This window comes from Chrysochloris asiatica, unplaced genomic scaffold (assembly GCF_000296735.1).
Source record: "Chrysochloris asiatica unplaced genomic scaffold, ChrAsi1.0 scaffold00059, whole genome shotgun sequence".
Classification (NCBI taxonomy): Eukaryota; Metazoa; Chordata; class Mammalia; order Afrosoricida; family Chrysochloridae; genus Chrysochloris; species Chrysochloris asiatica.
Genome location: NW_006408577.1, coordinates 17,558,721 through 17,575,985, shown reverse-complemented (window position 1 = coordinate 17,575,985; position 17,265 = coordinate 17,558,721). Strand labels below are relative to the sequence as shown.

Below are 17,265 nucleotides of genomic sequence, written 5' to 3'. Positions count from 1 at the left end.
GCAAGGTCAGCAGTTCGAAACTACCAGCTGTTCCGCGGGAGAAAAATGGGGCTTTCTGCTCCCGTAAAGATTTACAGCCTCAGAAACCCTGTGCAGGGTCACTATGAATCGGAAACGACTCCATGGCACATAACAACAACAACAAGTATGTAAATGTGCATCGTGAACTACAAGTGAGCAGCTTCTATATGAAGTGTTTTCCAAATTTATTTGACACAAACTCCCTCACTCCCTCACCTGCCTTTTTTGTTTGTTTGTTTGAAGAACACTTGAATTAAAGGAACAGTAAAGGAGCTCTGGTAGCGTAGTGGTTACGAATCGGGCTGCGAACCTTAAGGTCAGCGGTTCAAAACTACCAGCCGCTCCGCGGGAGAAAGATGAGGCTTTCTACTCCCGTAAGGATTTACACCCTCGGAAACCCTGTACAGGGTCGCTATGGGTCGTCGGAACCGACTCGAAGGCACTTAACAACAACAACAACAAAGTGGTTAAGAGCATTATTACTTGAGCAACCAAATCTGACACTGTCAAGTCATTTAGCACAAATCAAAAATCAGTCTCACAGATATAGAGGGAGAAATGATCAAGAGTTATGTTGCTGTTGGTGTCGAGTCCATACCAACTCATAGCAACCTTATACACAGCAGAACAAAACACTGCCCAGTCCTGCACCAAACACAATCATTGCTACACTTGAGGTCATTGCTGCTGCTACCATTTGCCAATCCATCTTATTGGAGACCTTCCTCTTTCCCTGATATTTCACTTTACCAATCATGCTGTCCTCCTTCAGGGACTGATCCTGCTTGAGAATATGTGCACAGTGTGAGAGATAAAGTCTGCCCATCGTGCCTGGCTTCTAAGCAGCATTCTAGCTATACTTCTGCCAACACATATTTCTTTGTTCTTTTGGCAGTCCATGGGATTTTCAATATTCTCCTCCAACACATTAACTCAAATGTATCAATTATTCTATGGACTTCTTTACTCATTGTACAATTTTCACATGCATATGAGGTTATTGAAAATACCATGCCTTGAGTCAGGCACACCATAGTCCTCAAGGTGATATATTTGCTCTTGAGCACTTTACAGAGGTCTTGTGCAGCAGATTTGCCCAATGCTATACATTTGATTTCTTGACTGCTGCTTCCACTTATCTTGATGTTATTATTTATTGGTTCAGTGGTGAGAATTCTTGTTTTCTTTACATTGAGGTGCAACCCATATGAAAGGTCATAGTCTTCGATTTTGATCAGTAAGTGTTTTAAGCCCTCGTCACTTTCAGAAACCCAGGTTGTAATATCTGTATATTGCGGGTTGTTAGTGAGTCTTATTCCAATCCTGTTTCCACGTTCTTTGTCATATAATCTAGGTTCTCAAATTATTTGCTCAGCATACAGATTGAATAAATATGGTGAAAGAATATAACCCTGGCACACACATTTACTAATTTTTAACCATTTAGTATTCCCTTGTTTTGTTCAAAAATTGCCTCTTTGTCTATGTATACAGGCTCATTGTTCCAGAATATTCATTCTCTGAAATATTGTCCATAACTTCTCATGATCCACACAATTGAAAGCCTTTGTGTAGTCAATCAAGTACAAGTACACATCTTTCTGTATTCTCTGCTTTCAGTCAAGATCCATTTGACGTCAGTAATGATATCCCTTATTCCACATTCTCTTCTGAATCCAGCCTGAGTCTCTGGCAGTTTTCTGTCAATGTACTGTTGCAGCTGTTTTCTAATTATCTTTAGCAATATTTTACTGGCATGCAATATTAATTATATTTCTGCCTTCTGTTGGGTCACCTCTCTTTGCAATGGACACAAATATGGATCTCTTCTAATTAGTAGGCTGTCTTCCAAATTTCTTGGAATAGATGAGTGAATGCCACCAGTGCTACATCAGTTTGTTGAAAGATTTCAATCAGTACTCCATCAATTCCCTGAGCTTTGTTCTTTGACAATGCCTTCCGTACATGGTGGACTTCTTCCTTCTGTTATTATTGATTCTTGATCATATGCTACCTCCTCAAGTTATTCAGCATCGACTATTTCTTTTTGGTACAGTGACTGTGTATTCCTTTCATCTTCTTTTCTGTTTTCTGAATCATTCAATATTTTGTGCATAGAAACCTTCAAGTAAAGGCTTCAGTTTTTTCTCAGTTCCCTCAGCTTGAGAAATGCTGAGCATGTTCTTCCCTTTTGGTTTTCTGACCCCAGATCTTCATACACTTCACTGTGTCTTTTTTTTTTTTTTTTCCCTTTTCATTTGTCTTTTCAAACTGTCCTTTGAAATTTTCTATTCAGCTCTTTTAACTCCTCTAATTCTTCCATTTTCTTCAGTATCTCTTTGCAGGAGAGCAAGTTTCAAAGTCTCTTCTGACATTCATTTTGGTCTTAGCTTATAATGGTAAATAAATAAATAAAATGCTTAGGATACAAAAAACTGGATGGTGGTACTTAGAAAGAGTGGTTTTTATGAATTATTTTCACAAAACCAAGGAGTTTTTTTGCTCTCTTTTAGGGAGAGCAGTGGCTCCAAATATAAAACACTAGACTTTAAACCACAAGGTTTACAGTTCTAGCCCACCAGCCACTCCACAGAAGAGAAAACAGCTCTGTGTCCCCTCAAAGATTGTTGCTGTTGTTAAGCGCCATCAAGCCCATTCCTACCCATTGTGACCCTGTATAGAGTTTCCGAGGAACAGCTAGTGAGTTTGACCCACCAACCTTAAGGTTCAAATCTACTTTGCAGTGCAGCGCATTAACCTGCAGCACCCTCTGGAAACCCTAGGCTGTGGTTAAATGCCCTTGAGTTGATTCTGACTTACAGTGACCTCATATAGGGTTTCCGAGGAGCAGCTGTGGGTTTGTACTGCTAACATTGTGGTGCACAGCGCAATAATGATCATGTGGTGCACAGCGCAGGATGGAAACCCTATGCAGGGTTGCAATGAGTCGAAATCAACTCCACAGAACACAACCACAACAGTTCTCTTCTAATTTAGTTCAATAGCAAACAGACAAAAACAGATGAGAAGCAGTCTGACATCAAACTTAGTCAAGTTTCTGGTTCTGACTGCGAAAATAGATTCATAATGAATTTAGAGAAAAACATTAAACTAACTATGGCCCAATAGGATAATCACTGGATCATTAACCACAAGGTTGATGGTTCAGACCCACTAGCAGTTCCTTGGAAACTCTATATATAGGGTTGCTATGAGTCAGATCTGACTCAATGGCACTTAACAACAAGTCCTAACATAAAGCTATAATGAAATTAAATAGCAAATAGAAAACTGTCTACTGCTTGTCAATATGCAGTTGTCATTGTTAAGTGCCATGGAAACAGTTCTGACTCATAGAGACCCTGTACAAGGTTTATGAGGAGCAGCTGGTAATTTTGAACTGCCAACTTTACAGTTCAAACTGACCTTACCATTCAGTGCTTATCCTATGGCACCATACCAGGACTTTATAGTAGTGAGTTCCTTAAATTAAGTTGCTGTTGGTAAGTAGATTCTGATTCACAGTGACCCTATAAGGGGTTTCTGAGGAGCAGCTGGTGGTTTTGAACCACTGACATTTCAGCTAAGAGTCCAGTGCTTATCCTATAGTACCAGGATAATAGGTATTTTGAAATATGATCATCATTAACCACTTCATTAAGCTTTAATTGGTATGTTAATCAGAGAGTACATTTTGTTGGATTTTGTAAAGACTTTTAAGTGCAAAAATTATTATTTTACCCTTTGAAATATAGATATTTGGCTAGTGAGGAAATACCCAATAGTAACTCACTCATTTTCATTAGGACAGTGACTCTAAGTCAAAGCTCTACATTTCAATCACCATACAAACTTCAAAACAAAACCCAAAAGCAATGTCTGTCTCATACCCAGAGATTACAAATCATGGGTTTGCAATCTGCATAAATGTTTTTTAATTCTCCAGGTTATTTCATGTGAAGTCTGACTGAGGCCCCCTATTCTAAAGGCTCCCAGTGCTGAAATTGCAAATCAAAGGACAACCTATTAACAATTAAAGCATCACAATGAATAAAGCATGGTAGTAATTTACTTTAAAAACTAATTTCTCTAATTCATGATTAATAAATTATAGGAATATTGGTGTGGCATTGTAGAACAATATGCTGGATTGCAAGATTGGTTTTACCACAAGGTAGGTGGTTCAAACCCACCCGCTACTCCTCAGAAACACAAAACAGGGTCTGTATGAATCTAACCATCTCAACGTCACTTATCATCAAAAACAGGAACAATTAGAGGAGAGGTAGGAAGCTAGTAGATTTAATTAGTCAGTTTACAAAATCAAAAAGAAATTAATACAATTTATCTAAATCATTGTCAAAAATGTGATTTATACATTAAATATTCAATTTTCCAATATATTATTATATTATACTATAATACTGATATATAATATATATTTTATTATGTCACTTCCAACTCTTTGTCACCCTGTATAAGGTTTCTGAGGAGCAGCTGTTGGGTTTGAACTACTGACCTTGTGGTTTTCAGTCCTGTGTTGATATTATAGTGTCACACTAGGAGCTGGTAGAAATCTTAAACTTCATCATCCGTGGCTTCATTGGTTGGTGCAAAAATTTTAATAATCGAGATATTAATATAACCTTGTAGATGTATGAATATTACCTTACCACAGACAGTATTATACTTCAAGATGGATCTTAAAATGTGTTTTTGATGATGAATGCAGCACCATTCCTCTTCAATTTGTCATTCTCAGCATGGTAAGTCACATGATTGTCAGATTTAAAATGGCCAATACCAGTTCATTTTAGCGCATTCGTGCAGAGGATATCCATCCATTCCATTTCAGTTTTGATAAGTTCAATTTTTCTAGATTCATACTTTGTACATTCTATGTTCCAAATATTAATGGATGTTTACAGTTGTTTCTCCTCATCTTGAGAGGACACACTGTAAATGTATACATTAGCATCATAATAGTCAACTCCATTAGCATCATAATCAGTTCTTCCCCAGTTGTATTTTGAGTGACAGAGGGGCTCATCTTCTGGCTATATCTGATGATATTCTGGTGCTATTCATAATGTTACAATGTTCAATAATCTGGTGCTACCTCAGCATTCCATTGCTGTTCATAAGACAGCAGTTCGAAACTACCAGTTGCTCCGCAGGAGAAAGATGAGGCTTTTTGCTCCCATAAAGATTTACAGCCTGGAAAACCCTGTTCAGGGTCGCTATGGGTCAGAACCGACTTGATGGCACTTAACAACAACAACAAACATTCAAAAGTAATCTGCCTTTCCTTTTTCCTTGTCTGTCTTAATCAGGGAAAACTAAAACCTGTTCACCCCTAGGTGATGTTGTTGACGTTTAAAATACTGGTGGCATCACTTCCAGCATCACAGCAACATGCAGACCACCACAGTATGGCAAACTGACAGACAAGTGGCTGTGGTACTTCGAGATATATCTTGAAATGTTTGTTTTGACAATGGATGTGATGCCATTGCTCTACAATGTGTCACTTCTAGCATAGAAATGGCCCAAACCAGTTTGTTTCCATTCACTAAAGCATATGATATTGATCTTTATGTGTTCCATTATGTTTTTGGCAAATTCCTATTTTCTTAGTCATACTTCATACATTGCATGTTCTGATTATTAACATATGTTTACAAATGTTTTTCTTCTCATCATAAGTTGTGCCCATTCAGCAAGCAAAGTTCCTGAAAGCTTTGCTTCATCCACAAAATGAATGTCAACTCTGCTTTGAGGAGGCAGTCCTTTCTTTCCCAGTCATATTTTGGGTACCTTGCAACCTGATAAGGGGCTTATCATCTGGCGCTATATCTGGCAATGCTCTGTTGCTATTCATAAGGGTTCAGTGACTAACCTTTCCGAAATAGTCTGCCTCTCCTTCCTCCTAGTCTCTACTAGTTTGGAAGCTCTGCTGCAAACTGTCCAGCATGGGTGAGTCTGACAATACGTAAGACACCAGTGGCATAGCTCCCAGCATTACAGTTACACAAAATATAAGTATACGTATCTTGTAGGTATCTATGATATCTTGATACGTACAAATTTGTATTTATGTTTCCCCCAAATCATTAATGTGCATATCCTATGTATATATACATTCACCTATACAATGGAGTCCTGGTGTGGCACTGTGGGCTAATGCGCCAGACTGCAAAGTCGTTTGAACTACAAGATCAGTGGTTCAAGCTCACCAGCTGCTCCTTGGAAACCCTATACAGGGTCGCTATGGGTCAGAATCAACTCGATGGCACTTAACAACAGCAACATACAATGATTATTATATAGGACTTTCCTCCAAAATTTTAAAATTATAAATTAAATTTACAAAATTTAAAAATTCTGAATTAAATTTACAAAATTGTAAAATTAGTTTTACAACAACCTTAGCAAATAGGTATGGTTCTTATTACCCATATTTTAGAAATAGGTAAACAGTCTACAGTCACACAGCTCATAAGCCTGGGATAGTAAAATATTATTATATAATTGGTGAACAAATGGATAAAGAAGTGAAATATGTAATAGAAGGTGAAACACAGACAGGGATATACAATAAACATTTGTACACTGAGTGTGGGATTTTTTTCGTGCCTTAGAGACTTCCCTGCCAAAGCTGTATGAAAATTGAGCAAATGTTCAGGGATTATTTTAATTGTAATATAGGTGTAGGTGGTACCATAGTTTTCAAATAAGGCTGAATATTAACCTTTGAATCAGAAAACTTGTGACTGGATCCTAGAGTTAATCTTCATTTTTTTAAGTTTCTCAATTAATTGACATAATCAAAAATGTATGAGAACCATGGGATCCCATTGCTTATTGTTGGTATTTAATGAGTTTTCTGCTCCATAGATAGGTCAGACAAGAAGGATGCATAGACACAGTGGTGCATGTATAGAAACAAACACCTATGGCAAGCATTGAACTTGTAGTACTGTTCAAACGTCTCACCCCATCTTTTAGATAATTTTGCCATATAGTAGCTCAAATATAAAAGTCGTTTGTTCATCTCTTACATAACACACCATAGCATTACATAAGAATCACCACTGCACTCTCCTTGTTTCCTTGCTTTAACTGATGAAAATCTGTCTATGATGTGCTCAAAGTGATTTTAAAAAAAAAAAAAATTATTTCTCTCTCTACACTCAGTAGAGCAAGATCATACAGTCTGCTTTGAACCATGGGGGCTCTCAAATGTAAAAGTATTAGTTTTGATTTGCTGGTGATAGGAACTGTGGTGGTTCATAGAAACGACTCAGTGGCACCCCTTCATGTAATACCCAGGTCACTTGCCATACCTGCTTTACCTTAGATACACCTCTGCATAAACTAAACTAAAATACTCCCAATTAGTTTTCATTTCCAGAGTCTAAGAAATAGCAATAACAGCAGAAATGCCTGCTTGTGTTTTAGGTTCTGAAGTCAGAATTGTGCAGAATCTTAGCCGTGCTACTGGGCAAGTTATTTGATGCTTTGAAAGTCTCTGCTTTTCTGAAAAGTGGGAACAACTGCAATCCATATCTCATAGGGTACTATGGGGATTAAATAAAAATCCTCCTAGATGGTACAGCATCTGAGCCCTAAGAAGCATACTATACCTACATTTTAGCACTATTGAAGTATGAGGAAGCATTGGAGGTCAAGAAGGAGTATAGGATGTTATTTATGTATATAGAATTTGGACACACTGTCTAATTTTTGTAGATTCATTTACCTACCTCAAATTATTCTTGTATCAGAGTAACTTCAACTTACTTGTTTCCTCTCTTTTTTCACGTTGATATTTTTAAGTGCTGTTGAGTTGTTTTCAACTCATAGCGGCACTGTATAGGATTTCTGAAGAGTGGCTGGTGAGCTTGAACTGCTGATCTTGCAGTTCAAACCGACTTTGCAGGCCAGCGCATTGACCCACATCTCCACATCAGGTCACTCACCTTAAGCTCAGAGAAATCTCAGTCATCTTACAATGACCTTTCTATATGGGGAAGGGTGTACAATTAAAAAACATTTTAAAAAAAAAGTCTGTGCTATTTTTACTTCAAATTATGACAATTTAACTTTTACATTTTGAATCAGTTCTAGAGTATGCATGCCACAAATAGGAATATTGGTTCAGGAATATTGAAAGCACATATTGTATATTTTCAAATAAGAAATTTTACAAATACATAATCGGGTCAAGTATTAGTAAACATGTAATACACAATACAAAATACAGTTGTAAATTTGGTTTCAAATTTAATTTTAATGTGTAAACTGACGTGATCCTGTTGGGGAAAAGCTGGAGTACTATTCCAATCACCAATCCAATCTGTAATGCCATAAAATTTAATGTTCCTCTATTTCCTTGGTAGGTAATGATGAAGCTAAATAATGTATATATTTTTATTTACATATCCAATAATACAATGCTGTTCAGTGAATGGTGTTCTTCTGCCACTTGGTGGTGCTTGCCAGTTTCAGAAATTGTTTCTTGGTGGCACTATAGCACGAAGCACAAAGTAAGCAGAACAAAATCACAGCATTCCTATTGGAAAGGCTTGGCTTCCAACTGTTTAATAATTTAAAGAACTTCTGTGGAAACCACTGCATTTGTTAACTAGTCACAACCAGTATTTAACTCCTTTGGAGTTTTAAGTCACTTAGGGCAAAATGATTTAGGAAGAGTACATATTATTAGAAAGCATGCCAAAAATTTACTTAGCAGAGAACTCAATAACAATTTCACTCTGCTAAGAGTTTCTGTAAAATTCTACTTATATAGCCAAGCACTGAATCCTAACTGGTCAGGTTACGTTATCATAATTATAACATAAACACTTTTTAAGGACTTCACCTTTAGTTTCAAGAGTGACTTCTTTTCTTAAGCCTGCTTAGTTATCACACCAGCCTTGCTATGGAAATTGACATGTTCTTTCACTGAATTGTGGAGATGTTAAACCTTGATCCACATTGAGCTTATATTTAAGCTGCCAGTCTCTGTAAAAGGCTACAGTGAAAGACAGCTCTGATTCCTGGCTTCTTGCAATATCGGCTGGCAGCTCTACCTAATGGGCATTCCTTTTCTTTAAAGAATTTAGCTGCTCTATCAAGAAGCCGATTTTTCTGATGCCTCCAACGTCTGGTCAAATTGATCTGTTTTAATGGAGTCTTCGTTGGGTGAGGAGGGAGATGCCACAGACTCCAATGCTGGGATTCGCTGCTTAATTGCCAGGAGTGAAAGAGACTAAGATTCAGAAATCTTTGAAGGAGGATGGGGGCGGAGGCAGACATGTTAGATAAAGGGATGAGTTTCATAAGAAAAAAAAAAAAAAAAAACCCTTTTAGGCACCTAGGTGCTGCACGATCATGTCTCTCAAAGAAGTTAAAAAGCAAAGAAGTAGGGGGAGGTTGAAGGTTACTGTTCTTAAAAGGATAGCTCAGGCGCAATTTGTTGTTGCCTTGGTGCATTCAATAGAAAGATAGTACCTGTTTTCAAATTATATTGTTGCCTCTTTTAAGTGATTGGGGATGGATTCTAATTGTTTGGGAGATGATGTTAAACAACGCACCTCTAAATTCAGGGGACACAGGAGGAGAGGGGAAAAGGTGAGTATTAAGGAGGGAGGAAATGAGAGGAGACAGGGATCTTAGGAATAAAGAAGAATAGAGATGAAAGAAGGAAAAAAAAGAGAAACGAAACAGTAGGAAGGGAAAAAGAGACGGGGAAGAGGAAGAAAGGAAGGGAAAGAACGAAAAGAAAGAAGAGGGAGGAGGGGGAAAAAATAAAGAAGGAGGGAAACGGAGAGCGAGAAACACTGAACAAGCACACAAAAAGGAAACTCTTTCTTGTAGGGCATCCAAAATACTGCGACAGCAATAACTACCCGAGTCACAGGAGGAAGAGGCTCCTTTCCTTCGGTTTCCGGGAAAGCTTTCGGTCCCGTAACTACCCACTAAAATGCCATTAGGCTAAAGAGTGTGCCTAACTGCGTGAAGAATGCAGCAGACGGAAGGCAGGTTCAGTTGCGCCTTTTGCCAAGCGCCCACTGAAGCGAAAGAAACACACAGAGCAAGAGCTTCCAGCGGACTTAGCCCTTCTCCCATTTCAGCGCCGGTGTTAATATCGTGCTGCTGGTCAGGGTGAGCCCACACTTCCCGGACGCCACTTCCCGCTGATGCGCCTGGTCACCCATCCGTTGCTAAGGGGCCTTCCCTTTTTCTCTCAGGCCATTGTCCCAACCAAATCTGACATTCGAAACATGTTTGCCAGCACCTTCCAGGAGCCGCGCAAAATAGGTTCTGTGCTGGAGATGAGCATGTGATGGGAGAGGGCTTGAAACCGTCTCCTTCTTGGGCTGGGCCTTGGTTGCAGGGAGCCAGAAAGGGCAGAAGGGAAGAGACAGAGAAGGAAGCGGAGAGAACCAAGAAAGGCTGACAGAGCCTTTTTGTAGGCTTCTGAGGGAATGCTGCTGCTTCCAGAACGGCCCGAGCGGTTCTTACAACACTGCCTCATGCTCTCCATTACCCTGCAGCTCCCGGAGAAAACGCGTCTCTGGGTTCTCGTCGCTGCGCTATTGCCCGCCTGTATCCTGTTACCAAGCCAGGCGACCGCTCTCGCAGCCTGTGCGCCGTGCGCCACCAGAACGCCCTCTCCACTCCGCCTGCTCGCCCCTCTTAGCCCTGCCGCTGCCGCTCCTCTGCCACTTCCACTCGGAAAGAAGCCACCCAGCCCATGCGGGCGCTGGCACGCAGCCGGGGGTCACGCACCAAAGAAGGGTTCTAGTCCGGACCCAAAGCTCGGTAGGGGGCGTCCCAAGAAAAAGAGTGAAAAAGCCGATGGTGGAGAAGGGCGTAGGGCTCGCCCACCCGGAAGCCCGCACTCTTCACTTGATCCAACCCCCCAGCCCCACACGGGCCAGCGCCTGGCGAGCTAACCCATCTGTGGCACCACAGCCACCTCCTCCTAGCACCTCCTCGCCGACCCCTCCCTCCGGGGACCTGCATCCCGCTCCGCCAATCAGCGCCCTCCTGTCTCTTCCCACGTGACCTCGGGCGGGCTAAGGACCTGCTGCTTTCCAAACGCCAGAGGGATGCGGGCGGCAGAGCGCGAGAGGCGGCTGCTAGGTTGCCGGGCGCTTTGACTCTCCCTTCACCCTCCTTCCTCAGGCTCCTCTCCTCTGCCCTCGGACTCGCGTTCTTCTCTAGCTTCCTTGGCTTCTCAGAGCCCCCTCCCTATGGCAACAACCTCCCGCGTCTCTGGCGCTGCTCCTCAGCGGACGACCCCCTCACTCCCGGGACTGAACCGGGTCACTGGATGTTGTTGAAACTCCGGGGATCATGCGCCGACTTGGCTCCTGCTTCCCCGTCGGGTGCCTCCACAGCCGCTGCCACCACTGCTGCCGCCGTCCGCGGGATGCTCAGTAGTCCGTTGACCGGCCACTGCGATCTTGTGTTCTTCGGAAGCCTTTTGCTGCTGCAGAGTTGCGCGAACTAGTCATGGTGCTGTGGGAGTCCCCGCGGCAGGTCAGCAGCTGGACACTTTGCGAAGGCTTCTGCTGGCTGCTCTTGCTGCCGGTGATGCTGCTCATCGTAGTCCGCCCGGTGAAGCTTGCAGCTTTCCCTACCTCCTTAAGTGACTGCCAAACACCTACCGGCTGGAACTGCTCTGGTAAGCCCAGAACCCGAGCCCCGAGCCCTTAACCTCTCAAAATAACGCAACACAGATCACCCTAGCCTGGAGCTTCATCCCAAATCTCACGGAACCACCCGCTTCCGCCCCACTCCATCCCGAAGTGCGCAGGGAACTGCTCCAGGCCGTTCCGGAAGAAGACGATTGGGGGTGGTGTGGGTGGGACTCGGGGTGGGGAGAAAGTGCAGGTGTAGGAATCTTTTCAACCTTGCTCTTACACTGGAGCTACACGGATTTTGAAAACATCAAATGGGATTGTTCCGTGGCTTCATTGAACAGACCACCAGTCCTAGGGAGACACTACAGCAGACCCTTCCCATTATTAAAGAAAAAAGTCTGACTAGAACAAGAGAGAAATAACTTCATGAGACAGAACTAGCGAGAAAACAATATATCAGGTGAATGCAGGATAACGCTGATTCCTGGCAAAAGTGCTGTGAAGATACACTGGTGTAGGATTCAAGACCAAGTCATACAGACTCTTGGGTTCCGAAAGAATCTCTCTCTTTTTCCTTCTTTTATTCCCTCCCCCACTCCCACACCCCAAAGATGTTGTTTTTGCAGTCCAGGGATGTTTCACTTCCCCAAGCTCTTAGGTGGTGAAGGGAAGTTGAGAAGAGAGCCCTTCACTGGTCTCCTAGGCAAGGGTGGGCCTGACTGAGGCCAGAGAGGCTCACAAGCAGGCCAGTCGAGGGCGGAACCCATCCTAGTGGGCGCTGACTTCTTCATTTCTGGGAGAGCTTCAGTGGAGTGAGTTGGTTGGGCGATATTCTTGCTCCCTTGGGTCCCTTCAGAGTCTGAACCAGAGAGCTTGGCAAGCTTCACTGTGCTAAAGCCTCCTAATTAAATAGGAACCAAGGATGGGAGTTGCTGCACTCCTCGGAACTGGCTTCGCATTCCAGTATGACAGTCTGTAGTATACCAGGTGGAATTGTGGTGTGATTTCATTGGCATTTTAAACTCCATTAACATGGATGGATATTGTCCCTTAGGTCTGATCGGTTCTAGTTCTATCAAGTGTGTATGTAATTTTTCATCTCTGAAAATATAATTATGCTGTAGTTAAATTTGGCACAGAATAAAGTGGCTTTTCAAGAATGTATATGAGCTGAATTGAAGAGTACATAACTTTGGAGAGGAGGGGATGGTCAACTTTAACTTACTGGATAAAAGACTGTATTCCGTTATTACTAATGGAAATTTGAAGATAAAAATATTATGTATCATTGTAGTTTGTCTCGACTAAAGAAAGACAAGTTGAAATTTGAAGCACTATTTGATTTGGGTCAGTAGATTGCCATTGTTCTGTTTGGAGCAACTTTAAAAATTGGCATTTTCAAAAAAAACTCACCATGTTTTTCTAAGTTATTTTTACTTTTACATATTTGTGATTCTGAAAGGACAAAGTTCCACTTTGTAGGTGCTCAGTCACTTTTTAGGAGCACTGTTATAAGAACACTCAAGGACCTGCAAAGTCAATTGTTTAAAAACGTTGATGGCTCTGAAAGTTCATCATGATTGGTTTGCTTCATTCCTAAGGATAGAATTGTTTTAAGAAAGTAACTGACTAATATGTGAAATTGAAATTTGCAATCAAGAAATTAATCATTTTATAATTAGCCAGATATCTTAAGGGGGTTTGTAGAACAACAACAACAAAATAATATCCAGGCAGTTTATCAATAAATTGACACCCCCCCTTACACTCCCCCACCCCAGTTAACTTCGAGGTGATCAATCTTCACTAGAGCCAGACAGACCATCACAGAAAACACTGTGCCTGTTTATCTTTATTATTGGTGCTTTGTTTCCTCTTTGTCTAGAGAAATTCCAAATAAGGGGTCATTTCAGACCTTGAATCAAAATGATGATTAAAGATGAAGAAATGGTTAAAATAACATTCAAAGACCAACATCAACTCTGTTCCAAAATATGGGCTTTGGGTAAAAAAATATATAGCCCTCTAAATGATAATAAAAATAAGGAATATATGAAGCAAGGGTTAAACCTTTTTTATTTCATCATTAATAGTATTAACTCAAACTAGAATAAAACCATACTATCAAAGAAAGATAGTTAAAGAGAACTGACTAGAAAAGAATTGGGAAAAAAAGAAATGAATATTGATCACTTAACTAGAATTTGAGGTTATCAGTTGAGAGTGACCTTGCAGTACAGCTGTGGTTATTAGAATTGAAATTTTGGGTAATTCTTCTAAAGCTTTAACATGATACTTTAAAATATATATATGTATAATAGTGTTTTTGTTATTGTTTATTTTTGACCGCAGTATTTTCTTTTTAAATTTGAGGTTATGATGACAGAGAAAATGATCTCTTCCTCTGTGATACCAACACCTGTAAATTCGATGGGGAGTGTTTAAGAATTGGAGACACTGTGACTTGCGTCTGTCAGTTCAAGGTAAGAAGTATGATAACGTGCCTCTTCTAATTCACTAACAAGACTCTACATAGCATGGCTCCCCTGTTAGAACCCATCATTTGGCAATTTAAAGGCATACGAGTACAGGCTAAGAGGAAAGCTGGCACCAAACGTAAGTACTGGCAAGACAGCCAACTGATGTCAAGAAAACATATACTTCTTGGAAAAAATGTATATGTCGTAGATATAAATGTCACTGTGGGTAGAAAGCTTCAGATTGTGTTAATGGGATGTCAGAGGAAAAGTATATTACCATGTTTTTTCTAGTATGCATTTTATAAGTCAACTGACTGGGTAAAATAACTGAAAGGGATCAGAAGGTAAGGAGGATGGATTTTTACTTTTGTTTCTTTTCTTTTTTTCTGTTAGGGTCTATTGTCTTTTTATTTTATTACACTCGGTTTTGAAGACCTTGAGATTCATTACCCTGACAATCTGGTTAAGTTTTTAAATTAACTTTTTTATTTATGTGCCACATTCAATTAAAACAAAGCTCTCAGGAATCCAAAAGAACACATATATAGCTACATGTCAAACCATGAACTTGAGAAAAAAATGCCCGTTGGCTAATATTTTTTTTTTAAATAGAGGCTGCTGCCTTGATGCTATCAAAACTATTAAAATTGATTAAGTCTTAATATTATTATTATAAAGCAGAATTTCACTATGTAAACTATAAAATATATTTTTATAGTTATATAGTAAATATCTTGTTTTAGTTATCATGCAATAAGTTCTAATAACATGAATGGTATAATCAATGACTTTATTTGCCCTTAAGTGTTTTAAAATGACTTCTTTGGTTTGTTGCTGCTGGATAAACACTGGACTGCTAATCACAAGGTCATCAGTTAAAACCCACCAGTTACTCCTAGGAAATGCTAGGCAGGGTCTTATGAGTCAGAACCAACTAGGTGACACTTAACAAGTACAACATCATAAGACTCAGGGAGTCCTAATGATGTTGTAGGGTAAGCAGTGGACTGCTAACAACAAGGTTGGCAGTTCAGACCCACCGGCCACTTCTAGGTTTACAATATTCTGTATAGTATCACTATGAATCGGAATTGACAAGATGGCAGTGGATTTTTTGTTTTGTTTAACATGATAATCAGTAGTATTGTGTATGTAAGCAAATGATACATGTGAAATCAGGAAATACATTTTCCAACACTGTGTTGACTTCCAGAAGAACAAACAAATCTGTCTTGGGAGAAATATATACAGAATGCTCCTTAGAAGTGAGGATGGCAAGACTTCATCTCATGTGCTTTGAATACGGTATCATGAGCGTCTAGTCCCTAGAGGACATAATGCTTGGTAAAGTACAGAGTAGAAGGTTTGACACCGTTACCCCAAAAGTGGGCTTAAACTTAAGAACAATTGTGAGGATGTTTAGGACTGGACAGTGTTTCATTCTCTTTTTCATAAGGTCCCAGTGAATCAGAACTAGTTCAATGGCACCTAATAACAACAACAATAACAATGACAAGGAAAACCAAGAAAAAGCAAAGGCTATGGAACAAATAAAAACATTTAACTTAAAGTCACTGGCCTAAACAGCTTGTGTAATAGGTTATACTTGGAATTGTTGAAGGAAATTAAATATTTCAGTAATTAACCTTCCCATGAGAGAGCTGAATGAGCCCTTGTGGTATGGTGGGTTAAGTATTGAACTGATAACTGCAAGGTTGGTTGAAGGTTCAAATTCATCAACCACTCATGGGAGAAGAATGAGGCTGTCTGCTTGTACAAAGATTTGTAGTTACAGAAACCTTAAGGAGCAATTCTCCTCTGCACCATAGAGTTACAATGAGTCAGAATCATCTTGATGGCAGTAGGTTTAACTTTTGGTTTATGAGAGAGGTGTAGGAATTCATATGCAAATATAGATTAAGCAGCTTTTATATAAACTAAAATCTGCCTAGGCACTATTTCTTCTTTCTAAGAAAACACAATAAAACAATAATATTTATATATTGTACCACTTCCTGGTGGGTAAGATCTGCTGTGACTCAACAAAAGACATCTGGACTCTACTCCACCAACTCTTCTCTTCCTAACTTGATTAGGTTCCAAAGACCAAGTCATTATGGGAAGTAAGAGTGACGTGAAAATGGAGGATGAGCACATCAGATCACAAAATGGAGGATGGCTATATCATTAAATAACTGCCAGCGTACAGCATTACATTACTGATAGACCACTGAGAACCGTCCCCACCATAACCAGTCTTATTATCCTTAGCACCTTGGAGTTCATTACTGCCAGACAAAGTGTAAAAGAGTTGAGTAGAAGATTTTTTACTATGGTAAAGGTGAAATGTTGAATAACAATACAGTAGATAAATGTATAGGAGGAAACATATAGAGAAATGTTAAAAAGGCACAAGCCACTTATTGCTAAGGTTTCTAGCTACACTGCACAAACTAATGTGCTTTCAGTGAACTACACAAGAAAGATGGAGCATGAAAACTTTCTACTTCATATTTCATAAGAAAGGACAAAAACAGCTGGCTAAATCAGTAATTGGAAACTTGGTGGCTTCATAGGGTCGGATAAGCACTGAACTGGTAACCACAAGGTTGGCAGTATGAGCCACCAGACACTCTGTAAGAGAGAGATGAGGCTTTCTGCTCCCTCAAAGGTTTAAAGTCCCAGAGCGCTATTCAAGGTCGCTATAAGTCAGAACCTACTTGACTTAAAGGACCACAGGATTTTAAAATATCTCTTTCCCATTCAGATGTTAATTCCCATATGTACTTAGGTATATATATTCATATATATATTTAAATATACATATGTATATATCTAAGTAAATGTATAGATACCTAAGAAATATATATATATATACCTAAGAAATATATATATATATAATTTGGTAACCTTAATTATTTTGGTAACCAAGGAGTTTAAGAAGTAAACTCCTAAATATTGCAAAATGAACCAGGAACAACGTTCCTCAAGTGGAAAGTTATAGTTCTAAGAAGGTTTCACCACAAGCAAACAAAAGGAGTTAATAGGACTCTAAATGGATAAAATTACTAAAACAAAATATATAATGTTCCTTTATTCAAAGAACT

The 17,265-nt window shown here is 39.8% G+C and overlaps 1 protein-coding gene across 1 annotated transcript in view; it reads left to right on the top strand.

Annotated features, from left to right (window-relative positions):
- Nucleotides 1-11,135: 11,135 nt before the first annotated feature.
- The window catches only part of TMEFF2 (transmembrane protein with EGF-like and two follistatin-like domains 2), a 362,975-nt gene continuing 356,845 nt past the window's right edge, over nt 11,136-17,265 (top strand). Inside the window, exons 1-2 of the mRNA XM_006864057.1 lie at nt 11,136-11,719; nt 14,052-14,161. Coding sequence (XP_006864119.1) covers nt 11,548-11,719; nt 14,052-14,161 — 282 coding nt within the window. The 5' untranslated portion in view covers nt 11,136-11,547. The remainder of the gene's footprint in view (nt 11,720-14,051; nt 14,162-17,265) is intronic.